Consider the following 14,070-nt stretch of genomic DNA (forward strand, 5'->3'; position numbering starts at 1 on the left):
TCTGATGGCCACCTATAAGTTTATCAGAGGTGACCACCAGTATCTGGGGGAATGTTTGTTCACCAGAGCGTCCCAAGGGACGACAAGGTTGAACGGTTATAAACTACTGCAAGACTGTTTCAGGCTGGACATAAGGAAGAATTTCTTTACTGTCCGAGCCCCCAAGGTCTGGAACAGTCTGCCATCGGAGGTGGTTCAAGCACCTACATTGAACACCTTCAAGAGTAAATTGGATGCTTATTTTGCTGGGATCCTATGACCCCAGCTGACTTCCTGCCCTTTGGGCAAGGGGTTGGACTCGATGATCTTCCGAGGTCCCTTCTAGCCATAATGTCTATGAAAAAAAAATGTCTATGAAATGCCTTATTATGAGGGTATTTCAGAAAGTACCAGCAATTTTAATATAAAACCATTTTGTGTGCAACAATCATTTACTGGACCATATCACTTCTCTATATAGTCATAAATGATGGGTGCCATCAACAATGACATCAGCAGCATTCCCTGTTGCTCTGTAGCTTCCCACTCATTGCACACAAACTGTTATTTCAAAATTGCTATTAGTTTCTGAGACACCCTCACAGTAACCCATTTTTAGCGTGGCTGGTCTTTAGTAAATGACAAAGCTAATTCAGACACCATGGATTGAACACAATTTTTGAGGAGAGAGAAATGTGTCACAGATGAGCATCTCTACACCCAACAACTGCTCAACTGAGAAAGGCCATATTAGCTCTCCAGGTGCTAAAGCTATTTATTTTATATACACTATAGGTGACTACATTCTGCTGCATCTTCAGTGTAGCTTCATCCCTCAGAGACCACATGGCCAGGTATACATTGTTTCATCTTGATCCAAACAGTTCAGTGGTCTGTAGCACCATACTTAAAGTCAGCTCAGCCGTGGGCATTGCTGGAGAGCCACATGGCAACCTCTGGGCTGGGAGACTGAGAGATCAGCTAACAGACATGTAAGGGCAGACAATGAATGGGACTATCCATAACTTCCATTTCGTTTCACCAATCGAAACAGTAAAAAAAGAATATAGAAATCATAGCCCTCAGGCATAGAAACACTAGAGACCAACTATGAGATATTTTTGAAGTCACAAGAAGTAGAAGCAGTCATAATTGAGAGACGAGAAGTACTTTTATATTCCCTCATATAATGCGCTCATTTTGTAATATTATGGTCAAATCCAGTTGACTGGACACATAGGTGGTTCTCCAGAATCAAAATGCATACAAAAACTTGTATTGCAGTAGGCCAAAACTATATTTATTTGAAACATTAAGGTTTGGGTAGTAAGTACTTCCCAACCACAACATACTGCCAGTCAAAAGAGCAAAGGGCGGAGGGCTTAATGGACTGAAATAAAGTGTACAGTAATAGAAACACTGCGCTTATAAATGAACTTAAAATATTGCCCTAAGATGGCCCCTCTAAAAAAAAAAAAAAAAAAAGGGTAAGAGGGGAGGAACTACACTACTTACCAGTTGCTCATCGCTGGTCCCCAGCTTCTCTTTCAGTGCAGACATCATAGCAGGTAGGATTACAGTCAGGTGCCGGGTCAGTGCATCACCCGCTACAGATGAGAGGAAGGCTAGCACTCGTGTGTTCACAGGAGGAGCAATTAGCTAAGGGAAACAAGTCAAACAATAATAATTTACTCCAATGAGATTTTGTCAAAGGATTCTCACTTAATACGAAAGTCACAACAATTCTTAAAACACAGACACATTAGAAACCAGCGATAACTAATGCTTCTAGAAAGTAACTGGTAAAGTATTTCAAGACTGTTCCCTATCTTTGAACTTTAATACAGAAAATGTTTGAGGGAAGAAAAAATGCCGTCACCCTGCAAAATGTTAGATGTGTTCCTCAACTTACCTTTGGCACCAAGTAAGGCAACACTACACGGCTCTTAACAGCCATAACTTGCTTAAGACCATCCAGAGCAAATTCAGATGTCTCTTCAACATCCTAAAGAGAGAGTACAGGAAGGTAACCAGCTTGTTAACCAGGATCATTTGGTTCAAAGCAAACTAGACCTTGTTTCAAGTGACAATTTATGTGATTAACATACACCGATTAGAGTCCCTCCATCTGAGGCTCTCAAAAACTTTTACAAATCATGAAGGAAGCCCTCCAAACAGGTCAGAACACATCTTCATAATAAGGCATAAAAAATTAGCACATCACCAAAGTGACAGTGGAAAGCTGATGCAGAACCAGCCATATACTCTTATGTTTTAATTTAATTCTGTTCTTTGGCCATAAAACCATTCCTCCCCCTCCTGCAGAAAGGATGAGTCCAAAGAGGAAATGAAATAATTAGACCTATCATTCACCTAAGCCCTAGCAGGACAGATCAATTCCTCCTTCAGTCTCTACTGAGAATTTCAAAACCCTGTCCCACAGCAAGATTTCTAATAATTCTGTTTTCTAATGTTTGAATCCCACTTACCAGCTGTTTCAACAAAAATGGCAAGATGTCTTCAAGCGCCTGGTGTCCAATAGTTGAATGCAACTGTTCAAATGTTTTGGCTGCAGCTTCTCTGACTTCTTCAAGAGGGTCACAAAGAGCTTTCCTCACTGTAGGAACCAGAGACACTGAGAAAAACAGCACCTAGAAGATACACAGACACAATTACAAGACATTTAACCATGAGAGCCGAAGCACAGCTGCACCTCAATAGAGCAGCTGGAAACATAGAACTAGCATAATAAAAATAAATTGCTATTTATTTTTAGAAAATTAGGATTCATTTGTATGTAAACATCTGTAATATTCCTTGGAAATAAAGGAGTTTTCAACTACTGTAGCTTATAATTTGAAGAAAGACTATGCCATTTTAGGATTGTAACAGATACACATTTTTACACACACACACTTTTCACCTGGACAATAACTCCATGAATCAGGTTTGCTACTATATCTTCATGCCCTGACTACAAGGTATGCGTTTTATAGCATCACAGTGGCCAAGTAATTTCCCCTTTGGAGTTTAACTTACTGCATCCCTGCTTGTGGATTTCATGATCTCACTCAAACCAATGCAGACACCTTCCCTCTCATCACTCTTCTCTGATCGCAAGCCCTCTTCCAGGATAGGGATAATTTCTGGGAGGATTTTTTCTCCCAACTTTCGGACAAGATCTCCCAGAGTTCGTGCTGCAATCTGCAAAAAATAATGCAACAGTCACTTTGAACAGTTAGAACAAACCAACTAACTGGAACTGTCTATTCTATGAAGAATAATAGTCCAAGAGAGCTATGACTCTGTACTCCACTCCACCACGGTGCTTCAGTTACAGTCACCATAGTTAGATACATTTTTATGTGCTATGTATACCATCCATATTGCTGCTCTGTACAAAATAACCAAGTGAAGATTGTCACTTCATTTTTAAGAGCAAAAACATCCAAAATCCACAATTTCTGTGTTCTGCCTCATGAAGCTTAACAAATTAAATTCATTTGGGTAAAAATGAAGCACTATTTGCTGGATACCAATATGTCATATGTAAGCCATAAGCAAGTGATCACTCAGAGTCAGAAAAACAGAAATGGTACTGCTGCTGTGGTAAGAGAACTTATCCAAGAACAGTTTATTTTCACTGCAGTTGCCTTAAATAAAAAGGGAATAAGGAAGGCTGACATACTTCTGTTAAAACATGTTAAGTTACTGATAGCTCTGGGGCAGCTAATAGAAGTGTTAGCCACTGTCTTCAAACCCTGGCTATAAACAGAGTAACCTGAAGCTCCAGAAAGTAATGCATGTAAAATACTTACTGATCTCTTGTCTGCACAAGTACTGGCCAAGAACCCTAGCAAAAGACCAAAGAGAGTTGGTAAAATTTCACGCAGTGTGCGAGGTGTGTTTGAGACCACAATCTTCCAGACATGCAAGGATGCCTGACGAACTACCAGCTGGGTATCAGATCGGCCCATGTAGAGCCCTGCTAGAACTCTGTTTCGTCGTTCCACACCAAGAGCATTGATAATAGCCTGAAATAAATAAAAGAAAGCCAGTGAAACCAACACTGACATTTAAGAGGTACTGCCTACCCAACAAGTCACTCCAACAGGCTTTCTCTACAGATGGAAAGCAGCAGACAACAGCAGCACTTTACCTTGTTTGACTGGGCTGTTCCAAAGTTGTCATCCTCTGAGGCGGTTTCTGTTGTCATTTTTCCTGTGACACCTGAGATATGGAATAGAAGATCCCCAAGGAGCTGAACTGAGCTAAACCTGACAAAAGGGAGAACAGTGTTACATGAAGAAGAAAGAAGTCACCTGTCCAAACTGCCTGCTACTGCAAACACCATTGTGGGTGAAAATGTCAGTGTGAACAACTATGTGGGGTGGCATGAAAGATCATTATGTCAGTCTGACTGAGAAGGGGCATTGGAGAGAAGGAGGGAGGGAGGAAATTCCAAATCAAAAACAAGATTATACAGTTCTCAGACGGGGGCAGCACATCAGAGATTACAGTTTAGCCTAGACTGACAAGATGCAAATACAGCCACTAGGTACAGTCGTTTGAACATTGTTAATGTCTATAACAACACAAAGATCTACAAAGATACACCTGGGATGCTATATGACTGCACTTTGAATACCAGCCATTTTGTACAACTGCTGCACTGGTCATCACTTATTAGCTCTGATCAGGGTTCATTTACTTTCAGTTCCCATAACCAGTGGAATATTTGCTCATACAGCAACTGAAAAATTAAAAGCTGTATGTCAGTGTTGGGTATTACCATAGAAACTGCTATGGAAATACATTTTAAAATAGCCATCTGGTTACGTGATCTAGTAGGAGTGCATTACACTATCAATCTGGAAGAAATAGGTTCTATATTCTAGCACATGTTCTTGCTTTTTAAGCTGGAGTCCTACCCAGGCTTCAAACTTGGCCCACAAATGAATAGAGTCCCTGTGTTTTAAAGTAGCTCCTATGCTCCCTTAGGAAGTATCATGGAGATGCTTCAAATCTATCCTGTCTTTGCACTGATGGAAGGATGATGGCTGCATGATTAAAAACGTATCTCCTACCTTATTCTCCAAAGGTCATCAAAAAGGCCTTGCTCCAGCTGAGGCAGAAGAAGTGCAATGGCAGTTTCTGCATACTTGCTTATGATTCTCTGTCCAGCACGAAGGGCAGTGTCCCGCACAAACTCATTCTCATCTGCCAGAGCCTAGACACAGAGAGATGACAAAGTTGGTATTTTCTGTGTAGAAGACAAAAAAAATGGCACTTTGCCTCCTCACAGTAGAACATGTTTCCTATTTCTCAGCCATTTTCAATAAGCTACAGCATACTGAATCCCCTAGGGAGACCTGAATACAGTTCCCACATCACTGAAGTCAAAAGATTATTTAAGCAACATTAGCAGAATTAGCTGTGGACAATGCTATACAAATCTGATCTCAGCTACCTACCTTAAGGATGCATGGTATGATTGGCCCAACGTAGGGAGTGAACTTGTTTCCAAAGGTAATGGGTAAATAGTTGAACATCATGATATAGCCATCCCGGACATGGGGTGCAATGTCCACTTTGCTGGCAGTAGCTACAATTTCTGGCATAAGTTTCTCCAACTTTTCTACCCCCAAACCAGCCATGACTTCAGCCAGACCTAAAACACAACACTGTGTTACAGAACTAGTCAACATGCAAGTGGCTAGTTAGGCCTAGCTGATTTAATGCCAGAAATTCCAACACCATTGCTCAGGCACTTGTTGCCCGCACCTTGAGCAGCACCAGATCGATCCACTGAACTTTGCTCATATGTCAATGTCTCCATCAGCCAGGGCAGCAAGTCCTCAAAGCATGACTCTCCCATGCCCTTCACCATGGCTCCTAATGCCTTTGCAGATACGGTACGTACCTAATGGGTAATAAGATAGAAGTGCAGGATTTCAACATACCCAGTCATAAACAAACTCATCAGAACAGACACAGAAGTTAACTCCTCCAAATCACCCTCTTCACAGCTGCTCTCACAGTTCTAACTAGACTACTGAGTGGAAGATTAGCATTTATCCTAATTAATCATGCCGAAAGATGAGTCACACTAAACTATAACGGTTACTATACCAAAACTCACCTCAGGTACAGGGTCCAACAGGGAGGCTTTCAGTCCAGGGGTCACACTGGGCAGGTAAGGAGCCAGATCCTGAAACAAAATACACAGTGAGTAAATGCAGGATTCAAAGAGAAAACTAAGCTACAATCTCATCTTCACTTGGTACAGCAGTAAGATACAGGTCTACTATGAGAGCATGACACACTGCCTACACAGCCAAGGAAGTAGATAAATTGATTCTAGTTTCCCACCTTGCTTTACCAAGCATTAGCACACCACCCAGTCATATGCTCATTCTTAACTTAACTTTTTGTTTCCTAAAGTAAATTTGACCTCTTTTCTCTTATGGAAGAGAGGGCAACCAGCAATGAATGAATGAAATAATCTTCAATTCTCACTTAACTCAATTTCTACCTCTGTTTTTCTTCTGTGAACAAACTGAAAATCCCCTAACAGATTTCTGGAGCAATTCTCATTCAGTATAATTGTTTACCAAGCCTTCTCCAAGACCTTTCTGGGATATACACCTAGCACCAGCATTCAATGGTAGATCAAAGTAGAGAGTTTAAACGTTTATATAGCCTCAACCACTCTAGGATTTTTATCTCTATAGACATCATTTGCTCACTTAATGCTCACATTTAGTTCAATGAAGAATCTGAACAGTTCCTCTAATTCCTACTCAAAGACCCAAAAGACAATAAACTATTTTCAGTGTTCTGCTCTGCTAGCTCACTTTCACTTTAAGTAAAATACAGATGAGGACTGGGGAGCTTTCCCCAGCACAATACCTTCTGATCAGTCAGGGAGTACATATTCCCAATGATCTGTGCAGCCATTTTCCTGGTGTCTGTGGAACGATCTTGAAAGGCTCTCTGAACAATGGGCATGATGAGGGCCAGAGATGGTGCATCAATGAAGTGGACAAATTTGGTATCCAGCAGGGTCTGCAGGCACTTCTGGGTCTTTCTGGATGGATCAGTAAGTGCATCCAAGAGAACCGGGGCAATTGCTACATATTTAGAAATAGGGTAGAAAAATGCTTTGTTTGTAACACATTGTCAGCTCTGGCCACAGATGGTATCCTCACACCCACCCAAAATCCTAAAGGATGAAGGAGAGAAGCAGCACAGGAACAACGGGAACCCTACTGAGGCCAGCTGACAAAACTGAGAGGAATATTCAGAAAGCCTTTAAAGGGGAGAGTTGCCTTGGAATTTTCAAGTTAAACCTTTCTAAAAATGGATGTTTTTAGTCAAGCCTTTATTTAAATTTGGGAGCAGTGATTCAACGTAAAAAACTGAAAGAGTCTGAGAATGAAATGCATCATGGTGTTAAATCAATCACAGATGACCCGATTATGTTTCATATGTAGCGCAGCAGCTACCTGGATGCAATCAATTCTGTTTAAATATAGGAGCAGTGATTCAATGTGAATGCAAACTGAAGGAGTCTGGAAATCAAACATATTATTATGAATGAAGGTCACATCAGGATAGTGGCTGAACATTAGAAACACAGAAACGCATACACAAACATCAGGTTCTTACCCAAGATTTCTGGATTCCTGATAACAGACCCAATCTGTCTGAGTGCCTGCTGTCCTGCTTTCTGTACTTTCACATGGGAATCCGTGAGCACCTCAGTCAGTTTTGGCACAATATTTGGCAAACAGGAAGAGAGCTGTTTTGGGGCACAGTAAGCCATAGCTCCCAGCAATTCCACTGATCCTGAATACAAAGTGAAAGAAAATTCATTTAGTGGAAAAGGGACTGGCAAGAAACTAGTCCAAGACACCAGAAAGCGCAGATGTTGGCTGAAGTTTTCTTTTTGTCTGTTTATTTTTTAAAGCCACTGAACACATTCAAACATGCTTGCTCTTCCTGCTCTTAGGCTACCTCTTGGAAAAACAGAACGTTCGGCTTATGTGAGGTTTGTGGACAACAGGTAAATAAAGTATTTATTCAGAATCTGTATGGTCAGCAGAAGTCCAATGAAAGAACAAGGTAGCACATAATTTGTTGGAATGAAGAAATAAGCCAGACAAGTCAGCATTTCAGCAACCTTTGAGTTCCTGTGAGTTATATCAGTCAGACATTAGCCCATACCAGCTTTGGTTCTCCAAGACTCCTCCTCCAATGCTGCAAGCAGCGATGGTAGAACCAGCTTCACGCCATGAGCGCTTAAGTTGCTCATTACGGCCTTGGCACAGTCATCTGCAGCCTCAAAGAAGGAAATAAAACATTTATAACCTACTTCATTGCATATTTTCTCCTACTCTTTTGAAAATCTAAATGGGAACATAGCCCTGGTGCAAAACAATTTCTATGTCTATTTTTATGTTGGTAGTCGAGAGAGCCGCCCCTAACCATGAGATAATGCCCAACAGAGGAAGATGCTATGGCTTAAGAAGGAAATCAAGTTCTTCTAGCCTGCCATTCACATAAGAGTTTGCTCCTCTTTGGTTTAAACAGTCAAAAAGGAGATAGATCTTTCATACTACTCCTGCCCATGTCCCTCTTACTCACCTCTCGTACGTACTGGTTCCCATCTCCAAAACAAAGCAGTAAATGTGGCAACACATGAACCACATAGGGCTCAAAGAGCTTCCCAAGCATGCTGCAGAGCATTTCAAAGGCAAACAGAGCCCCTGAAGAAACAAAGCATAATCAGGAAATAATCCAGCACTCGGAACGAGGTGGTAAGCAGAGTTCAGGTTGGTCTGTGATCTAATGACTCTTAATGTTCTGTGGGAAACTGGCCTGAAAACCTGCTGCCTTTTATTTTCTTTCCTTGATCCCAACAGAAGTTCTGGCTATGAGAATCAATTTCCAGAAAATGCACAGAGCCTGACAGCATTAAACATATGGTTATGCTCAGTGTGAGGGAAGGAGACAAAAACAGCAAACATCCAGAAATAAATGCAACTAAGAGGCCTTATAAACCCACTGCCCCTTTGGATTAGATAATGTCCTATCCTGCCTGGCAGGAAGCAGGAGCCTCCCTCTCAACGCACCCTTCTGGAATAGGAGTGGGGAGAGCTAGCGCACGTTCCAGGCACCAGAACTCCTCTATCTACTGTGCTGTGATTGGGAGGAGGGTTTAAAACACCAAACAAGCGAAATCAAAAGCGAACTGATTCTTCACTCTAACAGTATTAGAAGAGAGATAAAGAAAGATATCTGGGTGCAGGAATTCTTTTGCAAGTCAATCAGTTCTTAAGGAACTGGCTGAAAGACAGAAATGAGTGTGTCAGGTATCAGAGTCACTGGACCAAAGAGACACCTTCAAAGTTTGGAGAGAAGAGCACCTGTCCCTCACCCTCTCGCCGGCGGAAATTCTTCTTATCCTGAATGGCATCAGTCAGAGTGGTCATCATCTCCTGCTGCTTAAGAGAGAGGATGCCAAGGCCTTTCACCAGGCCTGCCAGCCCATAAGCAGCACCTCTGCGCTCAGCATACTTATCAGATTCTAGGAGCAGTTGCATTAGCTTCTGTATCATTCCACTTGCATCCTCTTTAATTGCAGGCACAAGGGGTGGTAAACAGCTTGCCACAGACTCCTGGACCTGTGGAATAACCCACCAGTCAGCAGTTTACCAGGCAGATCACAAGAGGTATGTCACTAGCAGAATTACATACTCCCCAATTCACATGATTAATCCACCAGGCTTCACCCCAAATAACAGTCTTCAACTTCTTATATCTGAAACTGAACACACATTTGGTCTCAAATTGTATATGCTTAAAGAATACACATTCCCTTTAATTCCACAGTACTCTGCTATGCCTCTACCAGTGGTGATGCTAGGCTGAGTCCTTATTTCCAAGCACAGTGATAACAGGTGAATGATGACAGCACCTACAGTGTCAGTTAACCTGCTTCTACTTGGCTCCTGAAATTCTGAAAGGAGGTACCTGTTGAGATGGAGTAGACAAAGCTGTTATCAGCTTGGCAACGATAGGTTTCACTTTAGGGTCACTCTTATCCAGATGTTTTGCCAGTGAGCCCATCAGAATGACCACGCTCTGTCTGACGGCATCATAACTGGCATCATTTGGAGCATTTTTCAGGAACTCTTCAAATACTGGCAAGAGAGAGTTAACATTTTCCTAAAAAACAAAAAAAAGTAGAATTTGTCACTAGAGTCTAGAATGAGGCCTTCTGTGCTGTGCCCCTTCTCAGAGGCAGACTTCCTAATCTATATAATTATGAGAGACTGCATTTAGTATTTAAGACTATATGCTACCCTACAGCAAGAGTAGGTAGCCTATGGCCTGTCAGCCAGATTCAGCCTATGGATTTGGGAGGGCCTTAGTAGCACCATGCAGCAGTGGGAGACTTCAATGGTGGGGGCTTTTACAGCACTGCAGCCAGGTGGCAGGACAGAGTGGCAACAGCAGTGGCAGTGACAGCAAAAGACAGGTACTAGCACCAGTTCCCCTGAACTCAAGCTTGGTCATTCTGGCTTGCTACCACAGAAAGGTTGCCAACTGTTGCCCTACAGGCTACAGATATTTCCTGCCAGTCTGCTAACTATAGTGTGCACTACTAAGTGGGAATGCTAGTTTGAATGGCAACACTTATGCTCTTTTGCCCTAAATTAACAAGAGCTGGGAGTAGAAAAAGGAAAAATGCATATTAAGTGTCTCCTCTGCAGATTAAGGAACAAAACCAAATAGTGGTAAAAGACTTGCGACCCAAGTTCCAAGCATCCCTGCTGTGAAGCTGGGCTTTGAATTTGGTAATCCATTTTTTCCTGACAGATCTCACTGCAAAATATCAGAATTTTTATTTTTATCATTCAATATAGACCTATAATGCACCATAGATTAAGATGCTGGCATTGTGAGACTCAAGAAATGCAAGTTATCCACATGTGATGCCTTGTCAGATACAGGCAGTTTCAGATGGTTCTCAATGCCTCACATTAATGGCACTTACACCAAGCAACAGGTAAAAGATTTTTATGGGCCGATTTTGGTTTTATTATACCAATTTTACATACTTTTGTCTCATTCCTTAAATAGAATTACTCCCCATTCACACTGGTATAAGTGGTTCTTGGTAAGATACTAGTCACTCTTAGAACAATTCTGAAGATACACTAGAGAAAGAAATTCCCCTTAGATGAAGACTTCCAGCAATCACTTTGCACCAATGACCTTTATAAATTCATATTCTTCAAAACAACATCTAGGCCCTCCTAAGTAATTGTTCTTATTTGGAAAGGAATGAGACCTCAGATTTACCTTGCCATGGGTATTGAGTGTAGAAAGAGCTGCATCTAACATGCATTTCCGGACGTCAGGGCTGCGATCATTAAGGGCATCCGGCACGAAGAACTGAAACAGGGGCTTCACCTGCGAACTATCCAGGTGCTGAGAGAGTTTGTTCAGAGCCAAGGCTATACCACACCTGTACAAAAAGTGCATTATGCGTGAACTGGGTTTCCAGGCCTCACATCAGTGTAACCTGTAAGAATGTATTTTGTGTCGCTACCATACCACCAGTGCAATATATTTCAATTTTTGAGAGAAAACACTAAGTAACTTGAACATTTCAGATCAACACAACTCCTGTACTACCTACATGGAGGGATGATATCAGAGAAGAAACAGCTATTTTCTTGCTTAACATGCTACCAGAGGTTCCCAAACAGACAAATCTGCTATTTATGCAGCAGCTTTTATCCTGAATGATGATGTGTTTTTACACATTTAACCAGCACATAAACCCCAACACAAGGACTACTTCATCTACCACTAAAATACAGCAGCTATATAGTAGTGCTCATAAGCCCTAAAGCACAGATTAGTTTAAGGCAGGCAGTGAACAATATGTTGTCCAATTAAAACTGCATAGGGTGTCTAAGTAGGCAGAATGTAATTATCCAAGTTGGAATTTGTCCAGTTCGTTAAGCCTTGCACTACTATTCTTGAAACAACTGACTGAGCACAGAACAGAGACTGGGAATCTAGTGATACAAGCCATAATGAATCCTTTTACTGGGGAAAGATTCTGTTCTTGTCAAAAGGACAGGGATGACATTCTGAAGTCCAATTGTCTGGTGAATTTGAAAACATTCCAGAATTGAACACATAAGACTGTACTGCTCTGTCCAGTCTGTTCGGAGAGGCACAAATGTCCCCAAACAGGCGTAACCATGCAGTCAGCAGTTGGTAAAACTATCCACATTTTACTTCTCAAACACTTCCCTAAACCAAATGCTGCCCTCTGACCTACAACAACATTTGAGGAAAAGGTTTGAAGGATCTCATTCAGGCACTGCTGGAAATGAAGGCCTGAACCTGAAGGACAGTACCTTGCTTCCCACTGGTCAGGTGGCGATTCAGATATCACACGTCCCAAGGCATCCAAAATTGGTGGTGGCCTCTATGAAAGGGGAGGAGAAGGGAGAAATAGAGCTGGTCAGTCAGAATGCCTTCCCAACAGATATACACCAGCACATAAAAGGAAAAAAAAAAATCAAGTTCTATAGCAGACGTTTATTACCAGCTTGCCCAGTTCCCTCTCCTTGGCCTACAAACACATAGATTCACAATGCCTCCATTTTATGTCACAACTTAAAGAAACATCAGACATCTAACAACAACAGCAGAATGCAGCAGGGGAGTTCTGCACTTTTGATGCTAATTTAGGAGTTAGAAGACCCAGTTCTAAGTCTCTGCCCTGTTACAAGCTTCCCATGTGAACACAGGCAAGTCACTCAGCCTCTCTATGCCTCAGTCCAGTGAATGGGGATAACAACATTCCCCTCAAGCATTCAGACAGAACTGCAATGGGTACCATGTAAACATCTGAGCAGACAATGAAGAGACAGACTGAAAAAAAAGGCGTAGGTGTGTCTCATGCCTGTAACCCCACACAACAGCTACTTACACAGAGTTTTTCCTGGTAAATCTCTGTCAGTTTATGCATGACATCTGCTACTTGGTCTCGATATTGAGCTACAGCTTTAGAAAGAGCCTCAGCACCAGCTTGGCGCACTGCTTCTTCATAGTAGATAACATCTTTGATCAGCAAGGAACAGAGATCAGGCTGCAGCTCCAGACCCATGGACTCCCACAACCTGTAGGTAACACAAGCAGATGACAGATTATTCTCCTCCACACACAATACCAGACAGATCGAAAGTTGCCCTCCATTCAGGAGCAAGACCTATACATGTCTGAATAAGAGCGCCACATGGAAAGCAAAAGAGAAATCACTGTTACAGTACTGAACTGAGAACAGCTCCCACCTCTCTGCTAGCTTCCGAATTTCATCTTCCACATCAAACTTGACCACCCAGAGCCGGCGCAGCAGATTCAGTCCATTCTTTTCATCACTGTCTGGGGTTGGTAGCACCATCTGCATCTCCATCAGTCCCTAGGTAAAATTATAGGTCAGTCAGGGCAAGTACTTGGTCTCAGCAATAAAGCTTTTCTCAGAAATGACCTTGTGTCATAAATATAGAAAACCTTCTGCATAAAAGGAAGAGAAGGTTTAATTCAATTATTTCTTTTGAAGAATATCATAAAGGTATTTCCATTTTGCCAAAGGATGTTGCAAATTATACAAAATGGGTGCCTGGGGTTGGGCAATGGGAAGCTGCTTCAGCTTCTCCACATGCATCCCATCTCAGAGCCAAGCAGGAGGTAAGCACTTAAAGAACTAGCTCAGCAACTCAGCAAACAAAAAGCACTAAATAGGACTGTAGGGTTGGAAAGCCAATCCCTGTACTACAACAAAAAAGCAACATATTCTCCAAAGCAAGATGATGCTAGGGATTTGAAGAGAAGAAACTCAAGACAAAGAGATCATTCTTCCTTTGCTTTTAATGTCTTCAGATAGACAGTAAAATTCTAGGATAAGATACAGCAAACAAAAAGCTATATAAAAAAAGTTATAGGTGCAAAGTCAAGCACACAGAAGTTAGGAAATGCCAGAATTACTGTTTGCCTGGG

The 14,070-nt window shown here is 41.8% G+C and overlaps 1 protein-coding gene across 1 annotated transcript in view; it reads right to left on the reverse strand.

The window, feature by feature from the left end:
* GCN1 (GCN1 activator of EIF2AK4) overlaps positions 1 to 14,070 on the reverse strand; it is a 71,365-nt gene that overhangs the window by 18,442 nt on the left and 38,853 nt on the right. Inside the window, exons 29-48 of the mRNA XM_090062383.1 lie at positions 13,365 to 13,492; positions 13,004 to 13,193; positions 12,426 to 12,496; positions 11,353 to 11,518; positions 10,018 to 10,212; positions 9,422 to 9,668; positions 8,629 to 8,750; positions 8,209 to 8,323; positions 7,651 to 7,830; positions 6,892 to 7,112; positions 6,122 to 6,190; positions 5,764 to 5,902; positions 5,454 to 5,650; positions 5,067 to 5,209; positions 4,139 to 4,256; positions 3,798 to 4,013; positions 3,019 to 3,183; positions 2,469 to 2,630; positions 1,892 to 1,984; positions 1,495 to 1,638 (exon numbers count right to left, since the gene is read on the reverse strand). Of these exons, the coding sequence (XP_089918509.1) occupies positions 1,495 to 1,638; positions 1,892 to 1,984; positions 2,469 to 2,630; positions 3,019 to 3,183; positions 3,798 to 4,013; positions 4,139 to 4,256; positions 5,067 to 5,209; positions 5,454 to 5,650; positions 5,764 to 5,902; positions 6,122 to 6,190; positions 6,892 to 7,112; positions 7,651 to 7,830; positions 8,209 to 8,323; positions 8,629 to 8,750; positions 9,422 to 9,668; positions 10,018 to 10,212; positions 11,353 to 11,518; positions 12,426 to 12,496; positions 13,004 to 13,193; positions 13,365 to 13,492 (3,081 nt within the window). The remainder of the gene's footprint in view (positions 1 to 1,494; positions 1,639 to 1,891; positions 1,985 to 2,468; positions 2,631 to 3,018; positions 3,184 to 3,797; positions 4,014 to 4,138; positions 4,257 to 5,066; positions 5,210 to 5,453; positions 5,651 to 5,763; positions 5,903 to 6,121; positions 6,191 to 6,891; positions 7,113 to 7,650; positions 7,831 to 8,208; positions 8,324 to 8,628; positions 8,751 to 9,421; positions 9,669 to 10,017; positions 10,213 to 11,352; positions 11,519 to 12,425; positions 12,497 to 13,003; positions 13,194 to 13,364; positions 13,493 to 14,070) is intronic.

Source organism: Crocodylus siamensis, chromosome 9 (assembly GCF_052110815.1).
Source record: "Crocodylus siamensis isolate JL-2025a chromosome 9, ASM5211081v1, whole genome shotgun sequence".
In the NCBI taxonomy this organism is placed as follows: domain Eukaryota; kingdom Metazoa; phylum Chordata; order Crocodylia; family Crocodylidae; genus Crocodylus; species Crocodylus siamensis.